Source organism: Somniosus microcephalus, chromosome 31 (assembly GCF_052327205.1).
Source record: "Somniosus microcephalus isolate GS21.2 chromosome 31, FLI_Smic_1.0, whole genome shotgun sequence".
Classification (NCBI taxonomy): domain Eukaryota; kingdom Metazoa; phylum Chordata; class Chondrichthyes; order Squaliformes; family Somniosidae; genus Somniosus; species Somniosus microcephalus.
In genome coordinates, this window is record NC_141017.1 from 36,208,876 (window position 1) to 36,230,255 (window position 21,380).

The following is a 21,380-nucleotide window of genomic DNA, read 5'->3' on the forward strand; positions in this document are numbered from 1 at the left end:
TTGTCCCCTGTCCCCACTGCTGTACACATTGGTAGCAGAACCATTAGGTTACATGATGCGAAAGAAACAAGGTGTAGTTGGGATTGTGGTACCCAGTTCTGGGCTGGTGTCGGTGATACACCAATATGCAGATGACACAACCTTAACATTGAGAAATGGGAAGTCAGTGAGGAAAGCTATGGAGATAGTGGAGGAATATTGTAGAGCTTCAGGTGCCAGAGTGAATTATAGTAAGTCCCAATGCCTGGTTGCAGGGAGGGGTAGGGGGGAATGGTTGGGGGAATGTCCCTTTAAGGTGGTGGAGGTTTTGGAAGTTCTGGGGGTGCATATGGGGTGCAAAAAAGACAGGGAAGAAGTGGATCAATTAAATTGGGAACCGAAGGTTATGAAAATTAAAAAGATTTTGGGAAGATGGGAAAGAAGGTGGTTGAAAGTGCAAGGAAGAGCGACAGTGGTGTCTGCTCTCCTGCTATCTAAGCTATGGTACTTATTGACGGTGAAGGATATTCCTGAGTGGGCAGAAAAGTCCATCCGAGAGGCTTGTGTGAGGTTTTTATGGGAAGGGAAACCAGCCTTGGTGGCTTACAATACCATCATTGGACGGAGAAATCAGGGAGGACTCAACTTCCCAGATATTGATTTGAAGAAAAAGGCCTAGAAATTCACTTGGGCGCGGGCAGCTCGCTCGCGCCCAAAAGTTAGCGCTGGGCGGGGAGGCATTAGCGCACGCCGTATATTCGTCTTCTGCGCCCCAATTCGGAAGCGGGCGCTATACCAGGGTGTGCCCGCCTCCGTTTGGGGCGCTGCAACTGAATATCGGCGCGCTAGTTGCCGCAGCGCCACCCGATGCGGTGCGGCAGGCTGCGGTACTGCAGGCCTCCTCCTTCTCTTAAGGGGGAGGTGCCTGCAACGGCCGGAGCCCCGATCGCGAGTGCCGGCAAAAGAGCCCGGCACAATGGAGAAGTGCCGGGCTCCACGGAAACCAGCCGGCAATGCCGCGGGGGGGGGTGGAGGAGGCCGGGGAAGGAGGTGCGAGCAGGCGGCCGCCGAAAAAGCGGCCGGCCGCACCTTCAGCTTTAAAGCGCCCCACTATGGCAGCAGGACGGCCCCGTTTTCTGTTCGCTGTTTGCGCCCGCTTCGGAGGAGGCGGGCGCAAATAAATATGGGGATCGGCGCGGTTTCGGGGCGTTACGGGCCACCGCGCACACCAATGACGTCATCGGTCCCGGCGCAGCGCTAACGGCTACCGCCGCCAATACCGCTGCACTCAATTTCCGCGCTACCACCCCGCCGGCGCAAAAGACCTCTTTAGGCGCTGGGCGCAAGGCCCACTGAATTTCTAGGCCAAAATCCTTTAGAATCAAATGGGTGAAGAGATTTCTTCAGAAGTCAAATTCAAGTTTTTGGAAGAGTTGTTTTGAGCATTTTTTTAAACGAAGTGGGATAGGAGGGCAGGGGATATTGTATATGGAATACAATAATATGTTTTTGAAATTGATTAAGCTTCTCCCTAGGTTTTATAAGGGGGTTGTAGAGACTTGGGCTCAATTTTTAGAAAGTGTGCAGTTTATGCCCAAGGGGGCTGAGGAATTTTTAGAACAGCCCTTATTTTTGAACAGGTGGGTCAACATCGAAGGAGAGGTTTTATTTAATCAAGCTTTTATAAAAGCTGGGATTATATCGGTGAAAGATGTATTATACGAGGTGATTCCAGGTTGGTTGCCGGAAGCGATAGTGAGGGACATGTTGTGGGAGGAGGATCAGGAGGTAGAAGGAAAAGCAATAGGAATCATGTATGAGAAGATTGTGAGGGCAATGCCACAGGATTGGATGGAAGAAATAAATGTGGAAATCTCCAAAGGAAGTAAAATGCGTCCTGATTTTCCAAGCTTTGTACTGGAGAAATGGGGAGAGTTAGTCCAATTTGACATCTGTAATACTCGAGATTTCTATGAGGTATTCAGAGAATGGAGATTCAAGACACCTGCTGGTCAGGAGATTTGGCAGAGTATATACCCACAGCTGGACTTCAACAGGATTTGGAAGGGAGTGTGGGCGAATTTTAAATGCCCAGAATGGATTGAACTGGATTTCAAATTGGCTCATAACCGGATTTTTACCATGACGGTCTTGTGCAAGATTGGACGAGTGGAGGCGGCAACTTGCCCAATGTGTGGGACACAGGATGAGTCTCTGTCCCATTTACTGGTGTTATGTCCACAGTTAAATGACTTTAAGTACTATGTTCGACAGTTGTGTGAAGCTTTTTTGCTGGGTGGGGACCGAACAGCGAGAATGGGAATCCCGTGGGACTCAATTTTGAGATGGGGATTGCAGGAAAGTCTGCCCGAGTCTAGCGGAGCGGCAATTAATTTAATGTTCAGTTTGGCTAGATTCGTGATTGTGCAAAGAAGGAATGCTCTGTTTTTTAAGGGGAGGAGAATCAATCTAAAAGAGTATTTTAAATATAAGCTAAAAGACCATTATAAGGCTCTGTGGATGTTTTATTCAGAAAGGAATTTAAGGATAGTATTTTACAACCAATTTTTAAAGTACAATCGATTAGTATATGTTACAGGTGATAAATTAAACTTCAGGTTTTGATGTTAAAATGTGGTGGCAGAATGGCTGTGCAGGGCGGTGGAATTGATTTGTATCATACAATGTAATGATCACGATGTTGTAAATGTTCTTAATGTTCAATAAAGTATAATAAAAAAATAAAAAATAAAAAGTTGGTAGCACTCTCACCTCTGAGTCAGAAGGTTGTGGGTTCAAGTCCCACTTCAGAGACTTGAGCACAAAAATCTAGGCTGACACTCCAGTGCAGTGCTGAGGGAGTGCCGCACTGTCGGAGGGGCGGTACTGAGGGAGCGCCGCACTGTCGGAGGGGCAGTACTGAGGGAGTGCTGCACTGTCGGAGGGGCGGTACTGAGGGAGCGCCGCACTGTCGGAGGGGCAGTACTGAGGGAGTGCCGCACTGTCGGAGGGGCAGTACTGAGGGAGTGCCGCACTGTCGGAGGGGCAGTACTGAGGGAGTGCTGCACTGTCGGAGGGGCAGTACTGAGGGAGTGCTGCACTGTCGGAGGGGCAGTACTGAGGGAGTGCTGCACTGTCGGAGGGGCAGTACTGAGGGAGTGCTGCACTGTCGGAGGGGCAGTACTGAGGGAGTGCTGCACTGTCGGAGGGGCAGTACTGAGGGAGTGCCGCACTGTCGCAGGGGCAGTACTGAGGGAGTGCTGCACTGTCGGAGGGGCAGTACTGAGGGAGTGCTGCACTGTCGGAGGGGCAGTACTGAGGGAGTGCCGCACTGTCGCAGGGGCAGTACTGAGGGAGTGCTGCACTGTCGGAGGGGCAGTACTGAGGGAGTGCTGCACTGTCGGAGGGGCAGTACTGAGGGAGTGCTGCACTGTCGCAGGGGCAGTACTGAGGGAGTGCTGCACTGTCGCAGGGGCAGTACTGAGGGAGTGCTGCACTGTCGCAGGGGCAGTACTGAGGGAGTGCCGCACTGTCGCAGGGGCAGTACTGAGGGAGAGCTGCATTGTTGGAGGGGCAGTACTGAGGGAACGCCGCACTGTCGGAGGAGCAGTACTGAGGGAGCGCTGCACTGTCGGAGGGGCAGTACTGAGGGAGAGCTGCACTGTCGGAGGGGCAGTACTGAGTGAGCGCCGCACTGTCGGAGGGGCAGTACTGAGGGAGCACCGCACTGTCGGAGGGGCAGTACTGAGGGAGTGCTGCACTGTCGGAGGTGCCGTCTTTCAGATGAGACGTTAAACCGAGGCCCCGTCTGCTCTCTCAGGTGGACGTAAAAGATCCCATGGCCAAATCTAGTGGGAGGATAGAGGATTGGGAAAACTTTAAAAGACAGCAAAAAATAACAAAAAGATTGATTAAGAAAGGGAAGATAGATTATGAAAGTAAATTAGCAAGAAATATAAAAACAGATAGTAAGAGTTTTTATAGTTATATAAAAAGAAAAAGGGTGGCTAAAGTAAATGTTGGTCCCTTAGAGGATGAGACTGGGAAATTAATGGTGAGAAATATGGAGATGGCAAAAACACTGAATGAATATTTTGTATCAGTCTTTACAGTAGAGGACACTAAGAATATCCCAACACTGGACAAACAGGGGGCTATAGGGGGGGAGGAGCTAAACACGATCAAAATCACTAAGGAAGTGGTACTCGGTAAAATAATGGGACTCAAGGCGGATAAATCACCTGGACCTGATGGCTTACATCCTAGGGTCTTGAGGGAAGTGGCGGTAGGGATTGTGGATGCATTAGTAATAATTTTCCAAAACTCCCTGGACTCGGCAAAGGTCCCGGCAGACTGGAAAACTGCTAATGTAACACCCTTATTTAAAAAGGGCAGTAGACAGAAGGCTGGAAACTATAGACAGGTTAGCCTAACATCTGTGGTAGGTATAATTTTGGAGTCCATTATTAAGGAGACAGTAACAGGACATTTGGATAATCATAATTTAATAGGACAAAGTCAGCATGGTTTTATGAAGGGGAAGTCATGTTTGACAAATTTGCTGGAGTTCTTTGAGGAAGTAACATATAGGGTGGATAAAGGGGAACCAGTGGACGTAGTGTATTTAGACTTCCAAAAGGCATTTGACAAGGTGCCACACAAAAGATTATTGCTTAAGATAAAAAATCACGGGATTGGGGGTAATATTCTGGCATGGATAGAGGATTGGCTATCTAACAGAAGGCAGAGAGTTGGGATAAATGGTTCATTCTCAGACTGGCAATCAGTAACTAGTGGTGTTCCGCAGGGGTCAGTGCTGGGTCCCCAACTCTTTACAATCCATATTAACGATTTGGAGGAGGGGACCGAGTGTAACATATCAAAGTTTGCAGATGATACTAAGATGGGAGGGAAAGTAGTGAGTGAGGAGGACATAAAAAACCTGCAACGGGACATAGACAGGCTAAGTAAGTGGGCAGAGATTTGGCAGATGGAATACAATACTGGAAAGTGTGAGGTTATGCACTTTGGCAGGAAAAATCGTAGAGCAAGTTATTATCTTAATGGCAAGAAACTGGAAAGTACTGAAGTACAAAGGGATCTGGGGGTCCTGGTGCACGAAACTCAAAAGGTTAGTATGCAGGTGCAGCAAATGATTAAGAAGGCCAATGGAATGTTGGCTTTCATTGCTAGGGGGATAGAATATAAAAATAGGGAGGTATTGCTTCAGTTGTGCAAGGTATTGGTGAGACCGCACCTGGAATACTGCATACAGTTTTGGTGTCCATACTTAAGAAAAGACATACTTGCTCTCGAGTCAGTACAAAGAAGGTTCACTCGGTTAATCCCGGGGATGAGGGGATGGACATATGAGGAGAGGTTGAGTAGATTGGGACTCTACTCATTGGAGTTCAGAAGAATGAGAGGCGATCTTATTGAAACATATAAGATTGTGAAGGGGTTGGATCGGGTGGATGCGGGGAGGATGTTCCCGATGATGGGTGAAACTAGAACTAGGGGGCATAGTCTTAGAATAAGGGGCTGCTCTTTCAAAACTGAGATGAGGAGGAACTACTTCACTCAGAGGGTGGTAGGTCCATGGAATATGCTGCCCCAAAAAGCTGTAGAAGCTACATCATTACATAAATTTAAAACAGAAATAGACAGTTTCCTAGAAGTAAAGGGAATTAAGGGTTACGGGGAGCGGGCAGGAATTTGGACATGAGTCTACGTTCGGATCGGACATGGCCCTGTGGGTAGTGGAGCGGGCCCAGGGGCCATGTAGCCTGATCCTGCTCCTATTTCGTGTGTCTAATTCTGTTAGATTCAGGAGATGGTTCTGTGATAGTAGATTGGCGGTTAGGATCAGATCAGCCATGATCTTATTGAATGGCGGAGCAGGCTCGAGGGGCCGATTGGCCTACTCCTGCTCCTACTTCTTATGTTTTTATATTCTTATTTGGAAGAAGAGCAGGGGAGTTCTCCCTCGTGTCCCGGGGCCAATATTTATCCCACAACCAACATCACTAAAACAGATTATCTGGTCATTATCACATTGCTGTTTGTGGGAGCTTGCTGTGCGCAAATTGGCTGCCGCGTTTCCCACATTACAACAGTGACCACACTTAAAAAAGTACTTCATTGGCTGTAAAGCGCGTTGGGCGTCCTGAGGTCGTGAAAGGGGCTATAGAAATGCAAATCTTTCTTTTTATACATTCAGGCTTAAACCACCACAGATTTACGCACGGAACTCCTCTGCGCAGCTTCCGCTCATTGGCAGCAGTCACTCTGTTTAAACAGTATGAAGCTGTGAAATCCCTTCCCTTCTTCCCACAGTCCACGAGCTTTTGAAGTCCAAACTTGGTGGCATGCAGCCAGTGCTTCATCTGCCTCCTCGCTATCTGTCCTCGAACCTGGCCGTGTCCTGAACAATGGGTTTTGGATCCTCACTAAAGCTTCATATAAAAAAATCTCAGATCTAATAATCCTTTATGAAGCTGTTGCTTCTTAAGTTGAAAGCCCCAGCTGGTTCAATAATAAATGAGTGCCTAATGTTTAGTGCTGAATTAACCATCAGAATCAGTAGCTCCTACCTGGTGTTAATCACTAGTGATCTTAGTTCGTGACACCGGTGCCTGATTTACGTTCCAGTAGTTTCAGTAACTAGTGTCACTAAGGTTAGTAGATAATGTGACGGGCAAGTTTAACGGCGGGTTTAACGGCGCTCGCCGTTATCAATGAGCGAACCATCCCGCAACTTGTGGCGAGGGAGAGTCACCCCGGTGAGTGGCGAATCGCCACGAGTCGCTGGACGATTTGCGCCGCTCCGCCGTCAGCCTCGCGGAAACGGCAGCTCGCCCTCAACCTCCCCGCGAGTTTCAGGAAATTGCTGCCGTCGCGCATTAATTACCCGTTAAACTCGCCGCAGAAAGTTAGGGCTGGAATCTAACAGCCTAAGTACCTTTGTAATGAGGAGATATATGTTCCTGCAATGCCACTCAAATGCTCCTGCCCAGAAAGGGAACAATTTAAACTGTGGAGTCTCATTCCAACAGGTAGTAAATTGTTGTTAGAGATTTTAAAAATATTTTCTTGCTTTTCCTTTATGTCTCTTTCTCTCTCTCGCTCTTAATCCGATCTTTATTTCCCTCTCTTTATTTCTCTTTCTGTAGCTGATTTGACTCTAATTCACCCGACTTCCTTCTCCGTCGGCCCTCTGTTTCTTTCTCAATCCTTAAATCTCACTGGTTAAGGAGATAGACTGTTGCCCTGTTGTGGAGTATTTTAAACCAACACTCGACACAAGGTTTTAGATCGTTATTCGAATGGTCTTTATTACACCAGTGGGGAGACAATCTCTACTACCGCACCAGGAGACTTCTCCAAATTGATACAGTAAGCGTTACATATTTATGCATTCAAAAGTCGTGGTAGCCTCGTGCACAATCCCGTTACATTGTTTTAATTGGCCTAAGGCCCGTGTGCACAGTTGCTGATTGGCTAATTCCCTATCTCGCGTCACACAACCTTTCGCCTCTACTTATTGTCACATGATCTTTATGATCTCACCTGTTATAATTTTGTAACCTTTCGTAAAACCACATGTCTGCATTTCTGTCTCGCTGTGCCCCGTGTGGTTTTACTTATCTCTAGGTTCCATAGCTTGTGGTTAATCATAGATGGTGCTTCTGAGCTAATTTCATCTAATCTTGCAAAAGCACCGAGACCTTGTGGTCAGCTTGTCTGAGCTGTCTCCGCCGGTCTCTGTCTCAACCGTTGTTAGTGTGCAAGCTGCATTGTTAACCCCTTAATTCCTGAAGGGCGCCAATGTCCCACTTCAGGCCCGTCGTTCACTGAGGTCCCAGATGCCCCAGTGCCCTCGCCGCACCATTATCAGCTCGCGCTCTGGGCAAGAGACAGGGCAAAAGAATTTGGGAGCTGAAGGGTGAGGGTAAAAGCCTAAGCTAACGATGGGATGCCCCGAGATGTCCTGCTCCAGCAACATTCGGAGCCATTATTGTAACGGGCTGAACAACATCTTTGGTGTCTGACTCCTGATGGTCTTGGGTCTGCTCCCTCCCTGCAGCAGGGACCGAATCCACAATGAGGAGTTTGCCAGGGCCGTGCCGATCTTTGTGAAAACCTGCCAGCCGTACTTTGCCTACCTGGAGTCCACAGCCCGCAGCATCCATTCCGACAGGAAGCCTCTTCCCGAGTATATCCAGAAACGGGTAATGCTTTTAGGAGTAAGATTGTAAATCGCTTTAACAAAGGATGCAGAGCTGGTCCTGCCCACTCTGTATTCAGGAAAGTTTTAACAGGGCAATGTAATCCAGGCCAACACTCCCAGTGCCAGTACTGAGGGAGCGCCGCACTGTCGGAGGGGCTGTACTGAGGGAGCGCCGCACTGTCAGAGGGGCAGTACTGAGGGAGCGCCGCACTGTCGGAGGGGCAGTACTGAGGGAGCGCCGCACTGTCGGAGGGGCAGTACTGAGGGAGCGCCACACTGTCGGAGGGGCAGTACTGAGGGAGCGCCACACTGTCGGAGGGGCAGTACTGAGGGAGCGCTGCACTGTCGGAGGGGCAGTACTGAGGGAGCGCGACACTGTCAGAGGGGCAGTACTGAGGGAGCGCTGCACTGTCGGAGGGGCAGTACTGAGGGAGCGCGACACTGTCAGAGGGGCAGTACTGAGGAAGCGCCGCACTGTCGGAGGGGCAGTACTGAGGGAGCGCCGCACTGTCGGAGGGGCAGTACTGAGGGAGCGCCGCACTGTCGGAGGGGCAGTACTGAGGGAGCGCTGCACTGTCGGAGGGGCAGTACTGAGGGAGCGCTGCACTGTCGGAGGGGCAGTACTGAGGGAGCGCTGCACTGTCGGTGAGGCAGTACTGAGGGAGCGCTGCACTGTCGGAGGGGCAGTACTGAGGGAGTGCTGCACTGTCGGAGGGGCAGTACTGAGGGAGCGCCGCACTGTCGGAGGGGCAGTACTGATGGAGCACCACACTGTCGGAGGGGCAGTACTGATGGAGCACCACACTGTCGGAGGGGCAGTACTGAGGGAGCGCCGCACTGTCGGAGGGGCAGTACTGATGGAGCACCACACTGTCGGAGGGGCAGTACTGAGGGAGTGACGCACTGTTGGAGGGGCAGTACTGATGGAGCACCACACTGTCGGAGGGGCAGTACTGAGGGAGCGCCGCACTGCCGGAGGGGCAGTACTGAGGGAGCGACGCACTGTTGGAGGGGCAGTACTGAGGGAGCGCCGCACTGTTGGAGGGGCAGTACTGAGGGAGCGACGCACTGTTGGAGGGGCAGTACTGAGGGAGCGACGCACTGTCGGAGGGGCAGTACTGAGGGAGCACCGCACTGTTGGAGGGGCAGTACTGAGGGAGCGCCGCACTGTCGGAGGGGCAGTACTGAGGGAGCGCCACACTGTCGGAGGGGCAGTACTGAGGGAGCGCTGCACTGTCGGAGGGGCAGTACTGAGGGAGCGCCGCACTGTCGGAGGGGCAGTACTGAGGGAGCGCTGCACTGTCGGAGCGGCAGTACTGAGGGAGCGCCACACTGTCGGAGGGGCAGTACTGAGGGAGCGCTGCACTGTCGGAGGGGCAGTACTGAGGGAGCGCCTCACTGTCGGAGGGGCAGTACTGAGGGAGCGCTGCACTGTCGGAGGGGCAGTACTGAGGGAGCGCTGCACTGTCGGAGGGGCAGTACTGAGGGAGCGACGCACTGTTGGAGGGGCAGTACTGAGGGAGCGCTGCACTGTCGGAGGGGCAGTACTGAGGGAGCGCCGCACTGTCGGAGGGGCAGTACTGAGGGAGCGCCGCACTGTTGGAGGGGCAGTACTGAGGGAGCGACGCACTGTTGGAGGGGCAGTACTGAGGGAGCGACGCACTGTCGGAGGGGCAGTACTGAGGGAGCGACGCACTGTCGGAGGGGCAGTACTGAGGGAGCGACGCACTGTTGGAGGGGCAGTACTGAGGGAGCGCTGCACTGTCGGAGGGGCAGTACTGAGGGAGCGCCGCACTGTTGGAGGGGCAGTACTGAGGGAGCGCCGCACTGTCGGAGGTGCAGTACTGAGGGAGCGCCGCACTGTCGGAGGGGCAGTACTGAGGGAGCGCCGCACTGTCAGAGGGGCAGTACTGAGGGAGCACTGCACTGTCGGAGGGGCAGTACTGAGGGAGCGCCACACTGTCGGAGGGGCAGTACTGAGGGAGCGCCGCACTGTTGGAGGGGCAGTACTGAGGGAGCGCCGCACTGTCGGAGGGGCAGTACTGAGGGAGCGCCGCACTGTCAGAGAGGCAGTACTGAGGGAGCACCGCACTGTCGGAGGGGCAGTACTGAGGGAGCGCCGCACTGTCGGAGGGGCCGTCTCTCGGATGAAACGTTAAACCAAGGCCCCGTCTGTTCTCTCGGCACTGTTGCAATGAAGAGCAGGGGGAGTTCTCCCCAGTGTCCTGGGGCCAATATTTATCCCTCAACCAACATCACTCAGAAACAGATTATTTGGTCATTATATCTCATTGCTGTTTGTGGGATCTTGCTGTGCGCGAATTGGCTGCCACTGTTTCCTACATTACTAGTGACAGTGACGACACTTCAAAAGTACTTCATTGACTGTAAAAAGTGCTTTGGGACGTCCTGAGGTTGTGAAAGGTGCTGTAGAAATGCAAGTTGTCTCTTATGCTCGCCCCAGTCTGCTCGCTGGGACAGCATAAAGTGCTACAATTGTGCCTGAAAATTAACAGGGTCTTCATTACTATACAGTGGCCCCTGCCGGCAGTGTGTTTGCATGTGCTGAGTCGGGTGAGGACAGCAACAACAACTTGTGCCATGAATCTTACCATTCATGAAGAGATGACTCATGAAGTAACACTGGGCGGCCAGCTGGTGGCGCCGTCCAAGGAGTATAAATACTCGGGCGTGGGCCCAGCTTGCTCAGGATGTTTTTGTAACCAGGAACTAGTGATGTAACTAGAATCTCATGGTTGTGAAACAGTTGATTAAAACCTTGTTTTATACTCCAACCAAGTGCTCAGTAGTCTTTTTACATCAACTTGTATTTATATAGCGCCTTTAATGTAGTAAAACGTCCCAAGGCGCTGCACAGGAGAGTAATCAGAAAAAATTTGACACCGAGCCACATAAGGAGATATTAGGACAGGTGAGAGGTAGGTTTTAAGGAATGTCTCAAAAGAGGAGATGGAGGTAGAGAAGCGGAGAGGTTCAGGGAGGGAATTCCAGAGCTTAGGCCCCAGGCAGCTGAAGGCACGGCCGCCAATGGTGGAGCGATGGAAATCGGAGATGCTCAAGAGGCCAGAATTAGAGGAGCGCAGAGATCTCGGTGGGGTTGTGGGGCTGGAGGAGGTTACAGAGATAGGGAGGGGGCGAGGCCACAGAGGGATTCGAAAACAAGGATGAGAATTTTAAAATAACCATATTTTAGAAAACAAAGTTCAGGTGTAAAATTTAAATCGCTATTGAGAAGTTTAAAATTCGGCACCTGCACCAGGGGCGGACTGGACGAGTGAGAAACCGGGAGATTTCCTGGAAGCCCCCGTGAATGGTTCCATAGCGCTGTGCTATTAGCTTCTCCATTTTTCTGTGAGACCTGTCCAGGGGAAGCCAGTCCTTTCCTGACCTGTACCCTATTATTTGGTCAATATTTTTGCCCATCAAGCCTTGGACCTTTGACACAGGCAGTGACCTTTGACACAGGCAGTGACACCAGGCAAATGCAAACCCCTGTGAAGTTTTGTTTCTGTTGCTGGTTTAACTCTGTATTTGCGCTGTCTTCTGCCCTCCCTGTGTCTATCGTTGCCCTTGCCTTGCACTGCAGCACGTTACTTGCTATCTCTGTGTCCACCTGTTACTTATTGTGTTTTCCCAGCTTTTGCAGTTCTCCCAGCAGCTGGCTTCGAGTCTGGAACAGCTGGTTCTAATGTACGCGTCCTTTGGTTTCATCTCGCTGGAGGAGACGGACCCCTGCAGGTAATGGGGACCCCAAGCCCCCCTCGCCCTCACTGTCCGAGGGAAAATGAAATCGCAATGCAAGAAAACATCTGACTGGATAAAATCAGCTATCTCAAACACCCAATTAACTCAAGTAGAACAGACTGTCTGGACTGGTACTGATCTGGTCTGGTTCTGATCCGGTCTGGTTCTGATCTGGTCTGGTTCTGATCTGACCTGGTTCTGATCTGATTGAGTTCTGATCTGGTCTGGTTCTGATCTGGTCTGGTTCTGATCTGGTCCGGTTCTGATCTGGTCTGGTTCTGATCTGGTCTGGTTCTGATCTGGTCTGGTTCTGATCTGATTGAGTTCTGATCTGGTCTGGTTCTGATCTGGTCCAGTTCTGATCTGGTCTGGTTCTGATCTGATTGAGTTCTGATCTGGTCTGGTTCTGATCTGGTCTGGTTCTGATCTGATTCGGTTCTGATCTGGCCTGGTTCTGATCTGGTCTGGTTCTGATCTGATTCGGTTCTGATCTGGCCTGGTTCTGATCTGGTCTGGTTCTGATCTGATTCGGTTCTGATCTGGCCTGGTTCTGATCTGGTCTGGTTCTGATCTGTCCTGGTTCTGATCTGATTCGGTTCTGATCTGGCCTGGTTCTGATCTGGCCTGGTTCTGATCTGGTCCGGTTCTGATCTGGTCTGGTTCTGATCTGGTCTGGTTCTGATCTGGTCTGGTTCTGATCTGATTCGGTTCTGATCTGGTCCGGTTCTGATCTGGCCTGGTTCTGATCTGGCCTGGTTCTGATCTGGTCTGGTTCTGATCTGGTCTGGTTCTGATCTGATTCGGTTCTGATCTGGCCTGGTTCTGATCTGATTCGGTTCTGATCTGGCCTGGTTCTGATCTGGCCTGGTTCTGATCTGGCCTGGTTCTGATCTGATTCGGTTCTGATCTGGCCTGGTTCTGATCTGGCCTGGTTCTGATCTGGTCTGGTTCTGATCTGGTCCGGTTCTGATCTGGCCTGGTTCTGATCTGGCCTGGTTCTGATCTGGTCCGGTTCTGATCTGGTCCGGTTCTGATCTGGCCTGGTTCTGATCTGGTCCGGTTCTGATCTGATTCGGTTCTGATCTGGTCCGGTTCTGATCTGGTCCGGTTCTGATCTGGTCTGGTTCTGATCTGATTCGGTTCTGATCTGATTCGGTTCTGATCTGGCCTGGTTCTGATCTGATTCGGTTCTGATCTGGCCTGGTTCTGATCTGGCCTGGTTCTGATCTGATTCGGTTCTGATCTGGCCTGGTTCTGATCTGGCCTGGTTCTGATCTGGTCCGGTTCTGATCTGGCCCGGTTCTGATCTGGCCTGGTTCTGATCTGGTCCGGTTCTGATCTGGTCTGGTTCTGATCTGGCCTGGTTCTGATCTGGTCTGGTTCTGATCTGATTCGGTTCTGATCTGGCCTGGTTCTGATCTGGCCTGGTTCTGATCTGATTCGGTTCTGATCTGGCCTGGTTCTGATCTGGCCTGGTTCTGATCTGATTCGGTTCTGATCTGGCCTGGTTCTGATCTGGCCTGGTTCTGATCTGATTCGGTTCTGATCTGGCCTGGTTCTGATCTGGCCTGGTTCTGATCTGGTCTGGTTCTGATCTGGTCCGGTTCTGATCTGATTCGGTTCTGATCTGGTCCGGTTCTGATCTGGTCCGGTTCTGATCTGGTCTGGTTCTGATCTGATTCGGTTCTGATCTGATTCGGTTCTGATCTGGCCTGGTTCTGATCTGATTCAGTTCTGATCTGGCCTGGTTCTGATCTGGCCTGGTTCTGATCTGATTCGGTTCTGATCTGGCCTGGTTCTGATCTGGCCTGGTTCTGATCTGGTCTGGTTCTGATCTGGTCCGGTTCTGATCTGGCCTGGTTCTGATCTGGCCTGGTTCTGATCTGATTCGGTTCTGATCTGGCCTGGTTCTGATCTGGCCTGGTTCTGATCTGGCCTGGTTCTGATCTGATTCGGTTCTGATCTGGCCTGGTTCTGATCTGGCCTGGTTCTGATCTGATTCGGTTCTGATCTGGCCTGGTTCTGATCTGGCCTGGTTCTGATCTGGTCTGGTTCTGATCTGGTCCGGTTCTGATCTGGCCCGGTTCTGATCTGGTCCGGTTCTGATCTGGTCTGGTTCTGATCTGGCCTGGTTCTGATCTGGTCCGGTTCTGATCTGATTCGGTTCTGATCTGGCCTGGGTCTGATCTGGTCCGGTACTGAGCCACACAGACCAGGACAGGTGGTGGGAGCACTCTATTTGGCCTCAGCACCTCCTAAGCTTGCAAGGGGAAAATGATCCAAACTCTTGCGGAAGAAATGTCTGATGAGGACACGATCAGGTTTGGGTGCGAGGCCACCCTCTGGTCAAATAGCCGGTTGTCTCGGCTCAAAGATGAAGAAAGGCCATTTGGACTGGGCATCGCGGGAGCAGCCAGTGCCTGTGGAATCACCCCCAGCGTAAATCAGTGCCTTCGAGAGAAGGGGACCCTTGGCGGGTCAGAGCGAGCGCACTAATTACATTATATAATCAGCTGTTTGGTGTGTTTGTAGGTCTCTCTCTCCCTGTGCCACTGAGAGCGACAAGACAGAGGAAAGGTAACTGGGGAGAGGCTAAGAGGAATGCCACATAAAACAGAAAGAAAGGCAAATACTACCTTTGAGAGATAGAACCATAAAATCTTACAGCACAGAAGGAGGCCATTCGGCCCGTCGTGCCTGTGCCGGCTCTTTGAAAGAGCTCTCCAATTAATCCCACTGCCCCGCTCTTTCCTCATAGCCCTACAAATGTTTCCTGTTTTAAGTATTTATCCAATTCCCTTTTGAAAGTTACTCTTGAATCTGCTTCCAGCGCATTCCAGATCTCAACAACTCGCTGCGTAAAAAAAATTCTCCTCATCTCCCCCCTCTGGTACTTTTGCAAATCACCTTAAATCTGCGTCCTCTGGTTACCGACCCTCCTGCCACTGGAAACAATTTCTCCCCGTCTACTCTATCAAAACCTTTCATGATATTCAAGACCTCTATCAAATCTCCCCTTAATCGTCTCTGCTCTAAGGAGAACAACCCCAGCTTCTCCAGTCTCTCCACATTGGAAGCCCCTCATCCCTGGAACCATTCTGGTCAATCTCCTCTGCACCCTCTCCAAGGCCTTGAGATCCTTCCTACAGTGTGTGGTAAACCACGTTCACTATCGTTAGCACTGTTCACCACTGTTCGTTATAACTGTATCACTGACCACTATTGTATCACGGTACGAGGTCGCCTCTTGCCACACTGCTATACCTGGGATGACCACTGCCGACTCCGCCTTGGCTCCACCCACCAGGCCAGGTATAAAGGTGAGCGACTGGCTGGTATTCCTCCTGCTTGGATCGGATCACCCACGAGAGTGGGCTGTTATTTAGTCAATAAAAACCTTTAGTCACCTTCGTAACTCTTCGCCTTTTATTGGAGGAATTGATAGGTATATCAATTTTATTGACTAAATTTAATGATGTCCGACAACGAGTCACAACCGGCGGAGGAGCCACCAGCGCAGCTCCCAGGAGCACAGCCACACCAGCCAGCTTGGCTGCGAGCCCTCAGACCGCCGTACCTGGACCTGAACCCACGAGCAGCAAACTCAGCCGCAGACTTTAAACACTGGCTGGTCTGCTTCGAATCATACCTGAGAGAATCCAGCGTCCCTCAGGCATCCAAACTAAGTGTCCTGCAGGCACAACTGAGCCCGAGAGTATACACTCTCATCGAGGACATGACTACCTACGAGACCGCCATCAACCTGCTGAAACAGAAGTACCGGACCCCGGTAAACTACATGTACGCTAGGCACCTCCTAAGATCACGGCCGCAACAGCCAGGAGAATCAGTAGCCGAATTCTCACAGGCGCTATATGCACTCGCCAGGAACTGTGACTTTAAATCGGTGTCGGCAGCCGAAAATACTGAAGATAATATCCGCGACGCATTCCTGAAAGGCCTACGGTCCGAGTACTCACGGCAAAGACTGCTGGAAGCTAAAGACCTCAGCATGGAAAAAGCTGAAGCCCTCGCTATCTCCCTGGAAGTGGCCCACCAAGATCAGGAAGCATTCACCAGGTACTGCTCGCGACCCTGGGACTCGGGCCCGACCCCTACCACAGCACCCTTCCCAGCGCCGCCCCCGGGACCTACCTCTGCGTCGGCGTCCCGGACCCGACCGGCCCCGCCACCCCCGGCACCGGCCCCGACATCGGGCATCCGCGATCGGGCCGCCGGCTGTTTTTTTTGTGGCCAGGAGAAGCACCCGAGGTCGCGCTGCCCAGCCAAGAACTCCATATGTAGAACCTGCCTGAAGAAAGGCCACTTCTCCAAGGCCTGCAGGAGCGGATCCTCAGAGGCCAGCAGTGCCGCATGCGAACTATGGGGGCGGCCATCTTCGTTTAGGGCAACTGAGGCCAGCATCCCCACACATGAGTCATGGGGGCGGCCATCTTTGTTTAGGGCAACTGAGGCCAGCATCCCCACACATGAGTCATGGGGGCGGCCATCTTTGATTAAGGCAACCGACCCCAATAGTGCCTCATGGGGCCCTACCTCGTGGGAGACGCCATTTTACTCACCACGCCCGACCGCCTCGCCCGCAGATGACAACGACTCGCTCAGCTACACACTAGCTTCCGTCACCCTGGACCAAGCCCGCCCGCACCATCTGTCCAAGTCAATGATGGACATCAAAGTGAACGGCCACGCCACGACCTGCCTGTTCGACAGCGGAAGCACGGAGAGCTTCATCCACCCAGACACGGTGAGCCACTACTCCCTCTCTGTCCTACCAACGCGCAGCCGAATCTCGATGGCATCGAGGTCCCACGCCACGGACATCAGCGGCTACTGTGTCGTGACCCTGTCGGTTAAGGGCACGGAGTATAAAAACTTTAAACTCCTCGTCCTCCCCCATCTCTGCGCTGCCGTCCTACTAGGGCTGGACTTCCAATCCCACCTCCAAAGCGTAACCCTAGCATACGGTGGACCCCTCCCCCCACTCACAGTCAACAACCAGCAAACGTTAAACCGCCCACCGCGTAACACCTGCAGCCTCTCCACCCTCAAGGTCCCGCCACCCTCTCTGTTTGCTAACCTTACCCCTGACTGCAAACCCGTCGCTACCAAAAGCAGGCGGTATAGCGCCGGGGACAGAGCCTTCATTAGCTCTGAGGTGCGGCGCCTCCTGAAAGAGGGCATTATCGAGGGGAGCAGCAGCCCCTGGCGTGCCCAGGTCGTAGTCGTAAAGACCGGCGATAAAAACCGCCTGGTCATCGACTACAGCCAGACCATAAACAGATATACCCAGCTGGACGCATACCCCCTCCCCCGCATATCTGACATGGTCAATCAGATTGCACAGTATAAAGTATTCTCGACCATCGACCTGAAGTCGGCCTACCACCAACTCCCTATCCACCCTGAGGACCGCCAGTATACCGCCTTCGAGGCGAATGGGCGCCTATACCACTTCCTTAGGGTCCCCTTCGGTGTCACTAATGGGGTCTCGGTCTTCCAAAGGGAGATGGACCAGATGGTTGACCAGAACGAACTGCAGGCTACATTCCCCTACCTAGATAACGTCACTATCTGCGGCCGCGACCAGCAGGAACATGACGCGAATCTGGAGAAATTCCTCCGTACGGCCCAACGGCTGAACCTCACCTACAATAAGGAGAAATGCGTGTTTAACACCACGCGCCTTGCCATCCTCGGCTGCGTAGTGGAGAACGGAATCATCGGCCCCGACCCAGAAAGAATGCGCCCCCTCATGGAGCTACCCCTCCCCCACTGCCCTAAAGCACTTAGGAGAACCCTGGGGCTTTTCGCCTACTATGCCCAATGGGTACCCAATTACGCGGACAAAGCCAGACCCCTCCTGAAAGCCACTTCCTTCCCCCTCACGGAGGAGGCGTGCGCGGCCTTCTCCCTCATTAAGGGAGACATAGCCAAGGCCACGATGCACGCAGTGGACGAGTCCATCCCCTTTCAGGTGGAGAGCGACGCCTCCGACTTCGCCTTAGCCGCCACCCTAAACCAGGAGGGGAGGCCAGTGGCCTTCTTCTCAAGGACCCTACAGGGCCCCGAGATCCGACATTCGTCGGTCGAGAAAGAGGCCCAGGCGATCGTGGAGGCAGTACGGCGCTGGAGGCACTACCTGGCAGGCAAACGATTTACCCTCCTCACCGACCAGCGTTCGGTGGCTTTCATGTTTAATAACAAGCTGAAGGGCAAAATCAAGAATGACAAGATTTTGAGATGGAGAATCGAGCTCTCCACCTACGATTATGAGATCTTGTACCGGCCAGGCAAGCTGAACGAATCCCCTGATGCCCTTTCACGAATGACATGCGCCAGCGCGCATATCGATAGGCTTCAGACCCTCCACGACCAGCTCTGCCACCCCGGAGTCACCAGACTCTACCATTTCATTAAGGCCCGCAACCTGACCTACTCCATCGAGGAGGTCAGGACCATGACCAGGAACTGCCAGACCTGTGCGGAGTGCAAACCGCACTTCTATAGGCCGGACCGAGCAAGCCTGATCAAGGCCACCCGCCCCTTCGAGCGCCTGAGCATCGACTTTAAGGGGCCCCTCCCGTCCTCTGACCGTAATGTGTACTTCCTCAACATCGTTGATGAGTACTCCCGCTTCCCCTTTGCCTTCCCCTGCCCCGACATGACCAGTAGCACGGTCATTAAGTGCCTGAATGCCCTCTTCGCCTTGTTCGGGTTCCCGAACTATATACACAGCGACCGGGGCTCCTCCTTCATGAGCGAGGAACTCCGGCAATTCCTCCTAGAGAGAGGTATTGCAGCAAGCAGGACCACCAGCTACAACCCCAGAGGTAACGGTCAGGTGGAAAGAGAGAACGCGACGGTATGGAAGGCCGTCCTCTTAGCCTTAAAGTCTAAGGGCCTCCCAACCTCCCGCTGGCAAGAAGTCCTCCCGACAGCGCTGCACTCCATCCGGTCATTACTTTGCACGGCCACTAACACCACCCCCCATGAACGAATGTTCGTTTTCCCCAGGAAGTCGACTACGGGAACCACTCTACCAACCTGGCTGACCGCCCCGGGGCCGGTCTGGCTGCGGAAACACGTGAGGACCCATAAAACGGACCCCCTGGTCGAGAGGGTGAACCTCCTGCACGCCAACCCCCAGTACGCCTACGTGGCGTACCCAGACGGGCGGGAGGACACTGTCTCCCTACGAGACCTCGCACCCTCAGCCGATCCGGAAACACCGCCACCACCCCCCCCAACCTCAGTCCAGGTAGACGGCATGCCGGAACCCCACGAGCCCTCGCCGACCACGCAAACACCAGCATCAACACCGGATAAGGCACCAGCACCGGATAAGGCAACACCACCGCTGCGGCGATCGGAGAGGCTTACGAAGCCTCCGGACAGACTGACCTACCAGAATTGGTAGTACACTTCACCCCGCCGGACTTAATTCTAAACAAGGGGTGAATGTGGTAAACCACGTTCACTATCGTTAGCACTGTTCACCACTGTTCGTTATAACTGTATCACTGACCACTATTGTATCACGGTACGAGGTCGCCTCTTGCCACACTGCTATACCTGGGATGACCACTGCCGACTCCGCCTTGGCTCCACCCACCAGGCCAGGTATAAAGGTGAGCGACTGGCTGGTATTCCTCCTGCTTGGATCGGATCACCCACGAGAGTGGGCTGTTATTTAGTCAATAAAAACCTTTAGTCACCTTCGTAACTCTTCGCCTTTTATTGGAGGAATTGATAGGTATATCACAGTGCGGTGCCCAGAATTGGACACAATACTGTGAAGAGAAACCTTTGTCAATATGGAATGGGTGGAGACGATAAGCAATGTACTTTTTTTTGGAGGGGAGGAGAGATGTTTAAATAAATCAGAGGATTCTAATCATTCTCCCCCCGCCTCACCCACCGTGTTTCTCCTTTACTTAATTCTGTCGTTCCAGTATCTGCTACTTCTACAGAGGAGAGTTCCGCCTCGGGCACTGGTTTCGAGTTTCCATCTTCCGCTACTGTATGCCCGTACCTTACACAGCGGCAAAGGAGCCAACCCTGCTATTCAAGAAAATCCGCTGGAACGTGGATATCAGTGAAGGAACTTCCTTCGGGGATGCAGTGGAACCATGTACAGAATAGTAAGTATGGCTATACAGGGTAAAAGGCAGCCCATAGTATCCCAACCACCGGCCTCTGTGCTGTAAGAGTCTATGGGTTAGAAATTCGGCTCCTTTGCGCCTGCTGTTAGCGCCTCCAGAGGGCGCTAACGGGTTATTGCCCAGGGGGAAGGGCAATAAAAGCGCCTCCCGTGAAATTCGGCGGGGCGTTGCTGAGGCGCTACCTGATAGCACCGCGCCCCCTACGGTAGCGCCCCGGGCCGCTGCACCACCGGCGATGACATCGCCGTGTGCGTCGACACCTTAGCGCCCCAGCAAGGCTGCCACAGGTGGTGTCAGCGCCAGCCTCGTGGGTCGCGAGCCCAGCCGCCCTCCGCTCGCGGGCCGGTAGTTAAAGGGGAGGTGCGGCCGCGGCACCAAGCCGCCCTGGTGGCCTAGTGTGAGCCATCGGCGGCCCTGCAGGGTGGGCAGCGGCCCCTCCCCCTTTAACTGAAGGGGAGGGGCGTTGGAACGCGGCAGCGCTCCGCGGAGCCTCGGCTAAGCGCTGCCGATCGCGCCCCGACATCGCCTCGGTTACAGCCCCACCAGGAAGTGGTGCGCCCGACATCACTCTGCTCGAGTGCCGGGCTGATCGCGCGGGATCGCGGCTGCCTTGGTGGTTCCAGGTCGGTACTTTTTCTATTGCAGAGCCTGCAGTGATGGGCCTTCCCTTTAAGGGACGGACGGAGCCTTTGACCGCGGCGGCGATGCTCGGCCCAGTGGGCAGCACTGCTGAAGTCTCCGCCCCACCTGCTCCACCTCCTTCTTGGAGCGCAAAACTGATTTTTTTTAAAGTTTAGAAACGTTAGCCCTTGCACTAATTTTCCAAACTTTTAAAATTTAGTGCCCCAAACGGGGCTATAACGAATTTCTCCCCCTATGATTCTAGTGGGTTGCACCCTGAGGAAACAAAGTGAGGGATTTGACAGAAAGACTTGTATTTCTACAGCGCCTCGTAATGTCCCACAGTGCTTCACAGCCAATGAAGTACTTTTTTTGAAGTGTAGTCACTGTTGTAATGTGGGAAACGCAGCAGCCAATTTACACACAGCAAGCTCCCACAGACAGCAATGCGATAATGACCCAGATGGTTTAGTGATGTTGATTGAGGGATAAATATTGGCCCAGGACACCGGGGAGAACTCCCCTGCTCTTCTTCGAAATAGTGCCACGGGATATTTTACGACCACCTGAGAGAGCAGACGGGGCCTCGGTTTCACGTC

General features: G+C 52.7%; 1 protein-coding gene across 2 annotated transcripts in view; it reads left to right on the forward strand.

Moving 5' to 3' along the window:
• c31h19orf67 (chromosome 31 C19orf67 homolog) overlaps positions 1-21,380 on the forward strand; it is a 45,889-nt gene that overhangs the window by 16,518 nt on the left and 7,991 nt on the right. The window contains exons 3-5 of one of the 2 annotated variants that reach the window (XM_085971797.1): positions 8,066-8,210; positions 11,868-11,968; positions 19,951-20,139. In XM_085971797.1, the coding sequence (XP_085827923.1) occupies positions 8,066-8,210; positions 11,868-11,968; positions 19,951-20,139 (435 nt within the window). The remainder of the gene's footprint in view (positions 1-8,065; positions 8,211-11,867; positions 11,969-19,950; positions 20,140-21,380) is intronic. The other variant, XM_085971798.1, reaches the window with a different exon arrangement.